This window comes from Oncorhynchus mykiss, chromosome 26, assembly GCF_013265735.2.
Source record: "Oncorhynchus mykiss isolate Arlee chromosome 26, USDA_OmykA_1.1, whole genome shotgun sequence".
NCBI classification, from domain to species: Eukaryota; Metazoa; Chordata; class Actinopteri; order Salmoniformes; family Salmonidae; genus Oncorhynchus; species Oncorhynchus mykiss.
The window spans coordinates 16,260,526-16,269,856 of NC_048590.1; the positions used below are offsets into that span (position 1 = coordinate 16,260,526).

General features: G+C 41.3%; 1 protein-coding gene across 5 annotated transcripts in view; it reads right to left on the reverse strand.

The window, feature by feature from the left end:
• LOC110506292 (palmitoyltransferase ZDHHC13) overlaps nt 1–9,091 on the reverse strand; it is a 30,312-nt gene extending 21,221 nt beyond the window's left edge. The window contains exons 1-3 of one of the 5 annotated variants that reach the window (XM_036963785.1): nt 8,656–8,935; nt 6,982–7,068; nt 817–1,037 (exon numbers count right to left, since the gene is read on the reverse strand). In XM_036963785.1, the coding sequence (XP_036819680.1) occupies nt 817–953 (137 nt within the window). In that variant the 5' untranslated portion in view covers nt 954–1,037; nt 6,982–7,068; nt 8,656–8,935. Of the gene's footprint in view, nt 1–816; nt 1,038–6,981; nt 7,069–8,655 lie in introns of all 5 variants that reach the window. The other 4 variants (XR_005039780.1, XM_036963786.1, XM_036963783.1 and 1 more) reach the window with 4 other exon arrangements.
• Nucleotides 9,092–9,331: the final 240 nt, after the last annotated feature.

The following is a 9,331-nucleotide window of genomic DNA, read 5'->3' on the forward strand; positions in this document are numbered from 1 at the left end:
GATTTGTTAAAAAAGTTTGAAATATCCAATAAATGTCATTCCACTTCATGATTGTGTCCCACTTGTTGTTGATTCTTCACAAAAAAATACAGTTTTATATCTTTATGTTTGAAGCCTGAAATGTGGCAAAAGGTTGCAAAGTTCAAGGGGGCCGAATACTTTCGCAAGGCACTGTAAGTGTTCTGTGGATTATTACACAGATGTGAAGTAAACTGAGGAAAAATTCAATTAGCTGAGGCAAGCGGGTGGTAATGTTAGTTTGCCAACTTAAATGCTAACGTAGTTAGCTAGCTAAAGTCAGCTAGATAGCTAATATCAGGTAGCTAACGTTAATAACTTTTGTGTGTAATTTGCGCTATTGAAACATACATAACTCTAATGCATAATTTCGAATACAGGTTGCATTCCAAAATTCCCGGTAAGGAAACACGTTTGTTGTGTGGAGTGCGTGATGACAACCACCAGAGAAGGTAGTGATCACACAGGGAGAAGATCGGTTTGTGCGCGCCACCCCACCGCCCAAATTTTACGGAGCCACACGATTCACGTGGATGAATATCGCTGGAAGAGTGACGTGTTCACATCCCTGAAAGCTATTCAGTCCTCAGAATTGCCATTTAGCCTGAAGGCAAAGTAGTAAGCATAACAATCTGATCCCTACTGCTTTATGGATCTCCAGAGGGGGATTTCAAATGAAAATCTATTACCCATAAAGTGCACTAATTCTGACCTGAGGTATGGAGCTGGGAGCACAACAATTGTAATGTGTGGCCATTAATAGGGCTTTGTATGAGACACAACAGAGGTGAATCTTACTGTGTTGCCTTGACAATGTCCCAGCTGCTGCTGTCATCCATATGCGAACGTTTCTTGGGCTGCTGAGTGGGGTCTATCATCTGGCCAGCTCTTGGGCCAAACTGGCCATGGAAAGCAGGCATGAATCCGTGTGCCATCCTACTGCCGTGATCCCCGAATCCATGCACCGCAGGCACATGCGAGTGACCCCCGTGGCCATGGCAACTGTCATGGTTGTGACACTGTAAAAAAACACAAAGAGAGAATGGGCACATTATCAACTATGGATGGGAATTCTCAATTCTGGTGAGTTGCAAATAGATGGTATGCAGTGATTGACATTAAGGGTTGGCCTACTGCCTGGGGAAATTGAACTGAGCAGTCACGTAAATTGAGCCTGCTCTGAGGTTGACCCATTGGGCAGGTGATAAAACGACAAAATCGTGAAAACATCCAAACTGCCTAGAATTCCAGTAGCCTGATCTTTCGGGTTCCTCCCTATTGCTTACGTGAAAGACAGACAATTTATGGCATTAAGGCAATACCATGGTAACCAAATTACAGTGAGACTCAAAAAATGTATGCCAAACAAACATTGAAATCTCAGAATACACTCCGAATTAAGATTCAACGATGTTTGCAGAATGAAATCGGGCGTCAGCTGTGACATGACACATTAACTTTGAAAATAAAATCTATTTTGGTTATTTAACTACAGTAAGTGAAGTGGATTTACACTTCGTAACGGAATTGCGGTAACAGAATTTAATCATGGGTCCCTGATCTGTACTCCACAGAAATGCTTAATTATGTCACTCTTCATGGTAATGTATCCTAAATGCCATATCTTCCTTTGCATATGTGGGTATTATTCTACACACTAGCAATTAAAAAATGTTTTTATTTATTTAACTAGGCAAGTCAGTTAAGAACAAATTCTTATTTACAATGGCAATTATTTTAATGAGCTTTGCCCCCAAACAAGACCAAATAGGTTGGTCTGGACAAATCTGAACTAATCATAGACATCTATTTTTCACAAGTTTGGACATCAAAGTATAGCACAGTTTAGCTCAACATAGTACAGAGTTCAGTACAGTACATGAATGTACTCCACTACTGTGCTGTCCAAACTTGTGAACCCAACTGTGGTTTGACTACTAATCTCATTGTGGCAAATTCAATTGCAGTAATTCTGTTACCGATTTGGTAGCAGAATTTAGTTTGAAAAACACTTAATTCATAAACAAATTATAAATCAGTAAAAACACTAATTGATAGGTATACTTTGTTACTTCTGCAAAATGTCGTTATCCTCTCTCATGAGGGAGAGAAATAAAGAACCATCTTAAAAGATACAATAAGTGGGTTTTTGGTTAATAGAATCTCAAGGCACAAGGCAATGTTTCTTAAACTTACACAAGGCAAATAATTTGATCAAAACGAAATATAAGTGTTGATATTTGTTGCCAGGGGTCTTTTCTTCAACATTATTATGGTGTATTTCTAATACCTTCAGACTTTTTCTGGTAGATGTTTTCTAAAAAAATACCCCTTTTCCAGCTGTTTGACCAGCTCATTCCACACTTTTAGGATGGAAAATGGTAGAAACCTGTATATATGCCTTAATTTCGCAAACATACAGACTTAGCTTTCATTTGACATGCTACTATGAACTTCACATGTTGGTCTCATGGGTCCTTTTACATGGAAATGACCATTTATGGCAATCGGGCAAGTTGAGCTCGCTTGATTTTTTTTATATTTTTTTACTGAGAACCAAAATAAAATTATTCCGTTTGATTTTTCTGATTCCTCCCGTGTGAGTGCACTGGTGAAAGGCAGGCATTATGACACAGTGTAAATAGCTCATTTAGATTTTCAGGGCAAGTGATAATCTTCAGGCAACCAAAACATTTTTTTTAATTTTTTTTTTTTTTAAATACTCCTGACATGCCCGGTGGCATAAAGCCTTTCAGACTTTAATGTCAATCCCTGGTATGCACAATGTACCATCCTCCAAGTCACCAAACCAAGGGTTACTGATCTCTTAGTAGCTACAATACCAAGCCAATATACTAACATGGGTTATTAACCAAACTGGGCTTTGAACCTAACATCACTGATGAATTGGTCATCATTCAAGACATGTTTCTAACGAGACCTCTTGGCATAATGGAATACTGTACAAACTACCCAAAAAATTGGTGCAATATCTATAAAATAAGGCACAAACACAAACAAATATCCTCAGTTACTGTACGGAGTTGGACCACAAACAGCAGTGTGGACTCGAGTCGGATGACTTGGACTCGAGTCACAAATTTGCTGACTTGAGAGTCGACGTGATATAAAGTAACTGGAGACTCGACTTGAACTTGGAGCCTCAAGACTCGACTTGAGACTGATGACTTGATTATCTGGCCAAGTTTTGTAACAGTCTCTCCATGGATTGGCTAGTGAAACTCATACAGCTCTCTGATAGGAGCAGCAAACACGCTCAGGTCGGGTGAGCTAGCGCATGGGTTCTCAAATTGGGGAGGTTTTGGGGAGTTGCGAGTGGGAAAAAATACTTATTTTAATAGGCTACATAAAGCCTACCATCTGTATTTTTGTATACACACACACACGTATGTGGGCACCCCTTCAAATTAGTGGATTTGGCTATTTCAGACACACCCGTTGCTGACAGGTGTAAAAAAATTGAGCACACAGCCATGCAATCTCCATAGACAAACATTGGCAGCAGAATGGTCTTACTGAAGAGCTCAGTGACTTTCAGCGTGGCACTGTCATAGGATGCCACCTTTCCAACAAGTCAGTTCGTCAAATGTCTGCCCTGCTAGAACTGCCCCGGGCCAACTGTAAATGCTGTTATTGTGAAGTGGAAACGTCTAGGAGCAACAACGGCTCAGCCGCGAAGTGGTAGGCCACAAGCTCACAGAACGGGACCAACGAGTGCTGAAGCGCGTAAAAATCGTTGTCCTTGGTTGCAACACTACTACATAGTTCCAAACTGCTTCTGGAAGCAACATCAGCACAATAACTGTTTGTCGGGAGCTTCATGAAACGGGTTCCATTGCCGAGCAGCCGAACACAAGCCTAAGATCACCATGTGCAATGCCAAGCCTTGGCTGGAATGGTGTAAAGCTCGCCTCCATTGGACTCTGGAGCAGTGGAAACGTGTTCTATGAAATGATGAATCACACTTGACCCCCTAAGGAAAAAAAATGAAAGAGAATATACAATTCGAGGGGGATAGAAAGCAGTTGCTTCACAAGCCTTAAAATACATGATCTAAGTGATTGATAGTTGGTATTCAGCAGTCATAAAAGCATTCCATATTACCTCTGAAGAACTACTAAAATTGTGATTTTGTTAGACAGCAGCTCTATAGAGATGAGATGACTTGGAATGAAATAAATGTTTTAAAACAAGTATTTTAAAGTAATGTGAATAAGTGATAAGCAGTAATAGACAGTCACTACCATCATGAGACTTATTCATTGTATTATTCTGTGTCGTTAATACATTCAACTCACAATGCATTTCATGGCAAAAAATTATCGAAAACCGTGATTATTTTTTAATAACAAACAGAAACTGACCTGACCTCAAAGCACTAATACGCAGGTATACTCCGTAGGCACACTTTTTTTGGTAGGCATTGCGTATACTCACTTCTTAATACCCACAATGCGTATCTAAGTAGGCTAGTGTAGTGGAAGTAAACACCATATCAATTAATAAGGCTGATGGAACATATCAGAATATGTAGCTTAAAATGTTGAAAAAGTATTATTTCTTCGTAAGAGCAGGAACGCGCACACGGTAAGACATGACTGATAATGTGAAGTAAAAACATCCAGGTTTCAAACAATTAAGGAACAGGAAAAATATAGCAATGCTATTGATAGGCCTAACGGTCTTCTGGTAGATGGAGAGGCTATCCCAAAACCCTTCAATTAAATGTTAATAAACTCAGCAAAAAAATAAACGTCCTCTGTCAACTGCGTTCATTTTCCGCAAACTGAACATGAGTAAATATTTGTATGAACATAACAAGATTCAACAACTGAGACGTCACTGAACAAGTTCAGTGACTAACATAAATGGAATGTGTCCCTGAACAAAGGGGGGGGGGGTCAAAATCAAAAGTAACATTGAGTATCTGGCGTGGCCACCAGCTGCATTAAGTACTGCAGTGCATCTCCTCCTCATTGACTGCACAAATTCTTGCTGTGAGATGTTACCCCACTCTTCCCGGACATTTCTGGGGGGGAATGGCCCTAGCGCTCACCCTCCGATCCAACAGGTCTCAGACATGCTCAATAGGATTGAGATTCAGGCTCGTTGCTGGACATGGCAGAACAATGACATTCCTGTCTTGCAGGAAATCACGCACAGAACGAGCAGCATGACTGGTGGCATTGTCATGCTGGAGGGTCATGTCAGGATGAGCCTGCAGGAAGGGTACCACATGAGGGAGGACGATGTCTTCCCAGTAATGCACAGCGTTGAGATAGCCTGCAATGACAACAAGTTCAGGCTGAGGATGCTGTGACACACCACCCCAGACCATGATGGACCCTCCACCTCCAAATTGATTTTGCTCCAGAGTACAGGCCTTGGTGTAATGCCCATTCCTTTGACGATTAAACGCGAATCCGACCATCACCCCTGGTGAGACAAAACCATGACTCGTCCCAACGACGGTGGGTTTGTGCCCATAGGTGACGTTGTTGCCGGTGATGTCTGGTGAGGACCTGCCTTACAACAGGCCTACAAGCCCTCAGTCCAGCCTCTCTCAGCCTATTGCGGACAGTCTGAGCACTGATGGAGTGATTGTGCATTTCTGGTGTAACTCGGGGAGTTGTTGTTGCCATCCTGTACCTGTCCCGCAGGTGTGATGTTCGGATGTACCGATCCTGTGCAGGTGTTGTTACTCGTGGTCTGCCCCTGCGAGGACGATCAACTGTTCGTCCTGTCTCCCTGTAGCGCTGTCTTAGGCGTCTCTCAAATTGGACATTGCAATTTATTGCCCTGGCCATATCTGCAGTTCTCATGCCTCCTTGCAGCATGCCTAAGGAACATTCACACAGATGAGCAGGGATCCTGGGAATCTTTCTTTTGGGGTTTTTCCAGAGTCAGGAGAAAGGCCTCTTTAGTGTCACTAGTTTCCTTAACTGTGACCATAATTGCCTACCGTCTGATAACTGTTAGTGTCTTAACGACTGTTCCACAGGTGCATGTTCATTAATTGTTTATGGTTCATTGAACAAGCATGGGAAACTGTTAAAACCCTTTACAATGAAGATCTGTGAAGTTATTTGGATTTTTACAAATGATCTTTGAAAGTCAGGGTCCTGAAAATAGGACATTTCTTTTTTTGCTGAGTTTAGCTACAAAATTAGCCCATGCCTACCTTGCTGAATGATATCATGATTATTTGCATCAATCCAGTGGCCATTTGTTTTGCAACCTCCCTCTCATGTGTGCTACAGACACACTTAACCAAACAGTGCTAGGTGCCTGCACAGTTGAATTAAAGGGTAACTACACTCAAAAATACATTTCTTAGATTTTTTTCCAGACCTCAAAAGTGTTCTCCTGATGTGGTTTAAACATTGTTGTGGATTTAGAACATTCCGTTTAGTTATTTTGCTATTAAAAGAGTGTGACTGAATTTTGGGGTGAATAATCTGAAACCTGTGAATTTCAGTCTCATTTATCTATTTTAATAATAAGAGAAAGTGTTGAGTATACCCACTTTTCCAGGCATCACTAAACCACTGGCTCTAACATTGCACTGCCTTCAATATCATGGGATGAAGAAGTAACATAATCTGACATATTAATTGCAGTATTTGTGAGGAAGAAAAGGCCTCCCCAGTTGGCAATGAGCATTCCACAGGCAGGCAGCCTTCCAAAGTGATAGAGTGTGGTGCAGACAGACCATGCTTTCCTTCCGATCCTGCAATCTTCACTGCATACAGGTAGATGGGCCGTATGATTCTGCTTGCTCTGGACTCCAGAGAAGCGACATGGTATCCCTACTTGATATTGAATACTAACAATGACTGGATCGGGTGCCCAATTGTAGGGAGAGGATTACCGTAAATACATATTCAGCTCCAAAAATAGTTTGGTAATCAAAAATATAAATGGTTTACTTTGCAAACTCACCAGCAATGAGGCATCAAGCAGAGTATGTGAGTAGAGTTAAGCGGTCGGAAATCCCACTTAAAACTCCATTCCAACCGCTTGTAACATCTGCTCCATTCGTTTAAAAAAAAAATAATTAAATCACCATTTAACCAACACCCATCTATTTTTGTGACTACCTGGACCTACCATTTGGTTTTGAAGTATTAAAACCAGGCCATATGATTTTAATAAAAATGATTTTAACAAACATGAAAAGGTGACTAAGAAGCACTCATAATTTTAAACAGGCTACATGTCGTATTAAACAGCATATAAACACTAAATAGGTCAGGAGCCAGACCGGTAGCCAGAGAAGGAAGGAATATGAATTATTGAGGCTATATTTTTTTTGCCTATTTAAATTACTTCAAGGCTATAGCCTACAAATAAATACATTGTGAAGCATTTGCGAGTGCGACACACAAGGCTGGCAGGAACATTAAGCGCTCAGCATTTAACCATTTTGTTGTATGAAATGGTGCATACAGACTGACTTTGTTTATAATTACATAAAAATTAAACCTAAAATGATTAGGCTCAGCCAACAGTGACTTTGATTTCACTTTTAGAAACATGAGTTTGGACAGTCTGTAGATTCAGGCTCATGTGATGGTGCATGGAGAGCAGGCCAGCAGCGGAGAAAACCCTCTCACTGTTTGCAGAGCCACTGGGGATGGTGATGTGAGCGCTCCAGCTTTAGGGAAACTTGCTCTGCGCTCCAGTCAAATTGGGCTCACATACTCTGGCATCAAGCAATAATTACTAGCATTGGCCTAATGGTCTTTTGGTACGTCATTTAAAAAATAAAAATAAACTTATGAAACGTGCATTTGAAATGTCTTGGAAATTATTATTTTTTTAATCATTCTTACATAATCAAAATATGTTGTAGACAACATAATGAACAGGTCTGTGTGGTAGTTTGAAATAAATATAGTGCTGTTTCCCCTTGATTTTAGATATATATTTAAAAAAAACTTGACTGGACTCTACTCTCTCTAACAATACACGATTTGGCCTTGACTCGACCTGTTCTTCCTGGGACACGGACCTAGTGACTCGAACAATAGTGACTTGATCCCACCAGTTATCAAACCTAGCTAAACTAGTTACTGCAGCTTTGTTAGGAAGTCAGCTAACTAATACAGTTTCACAGTTCTACGACACACATATCCAGATATTAAAACAAATAAAATAATTAACTAGGCAAGTCAATTAAGAACATATTTGTATTTATAATGACGGCCTTCACCGGCAAAACCCGGACGACGCTGGGCCAATTGTGCGCCGCCCTATGGGACTCCCAATCACCGCCGAATGTGATACAGCTACCAAACCAACCTCGCTAGCTATACTAACGCCAGATGCATAGACTATGACAGTTGTCTGAAACGTCGTCGGTAATCTGACATTGCATGCCTACTGATCAGTGCCAGTTTAGTTATTTTAACGTTATTAGCAAGCTAACGTTAGCTCGCCTTGGCGTGCATGACTGCTGCCTCTTCTCAATGGCATTTCCACCAAACTTGCTGCCAGTTCAGGAAGCAGCTAACTATCAGTAGCTACACATGCTGGCTATTTCAGCAACGCTCTGAATATAAAACAATGATTCCCTTCCTCTTCAATCAAGAATCACTGTAAAGTTCAACTTACGCCAGTATCTCCCTTCCAATCCATTGTACAGCCAGAACTGTGACGAGAGGACAACGAAAACGTTTTATTTTGCTGGCGAACTTTCTTCCCCTTCGACCACAATTTCCTGTATATATTGGCCACAGTATACGTCCCGCCTACAATCCCTCAGTTTTATTTTATTCATCGGACTATAGACCCCTTTCTGTGTTTGCAAACATTGCGGCACAAGGGCGATGCGCGCAAATTGGTGGCAGAACAAGGGGAGTTATTAGAGAAAGCCAGCAAAAGAAAAGGCTATATTTACATCCCAGACGCGACACATACATCTCCCGACGTCCGCCTGACAGCGGTAGATCGTCCGCAGGATGGCTGCTGTGATTGTGGTCGAATGCAAATCGAAATGCATTGCGCGCTGCACAGGCCCACGGCCGCTCAGCATCACAGAGTCGGCCGTAAGATCGCGTAGACATCGAAATTGGGAAGAGTGTCTCAATGCATAATTCCTCACCTGCGGGGGGACAAGTTTCCCATATTTTAGGCATAGCCTACCCATGGACAGTCATAACATTTTCGGGTCATGGTTGTCAATCATTTTATCAGAAAATATGTATAAATATATGCATAAAAGCGCAGGTGTCCATTCGGCAAATCATAAACCAAGTGGCCACACATCTGCGCTGTGTAGAAGACGAGA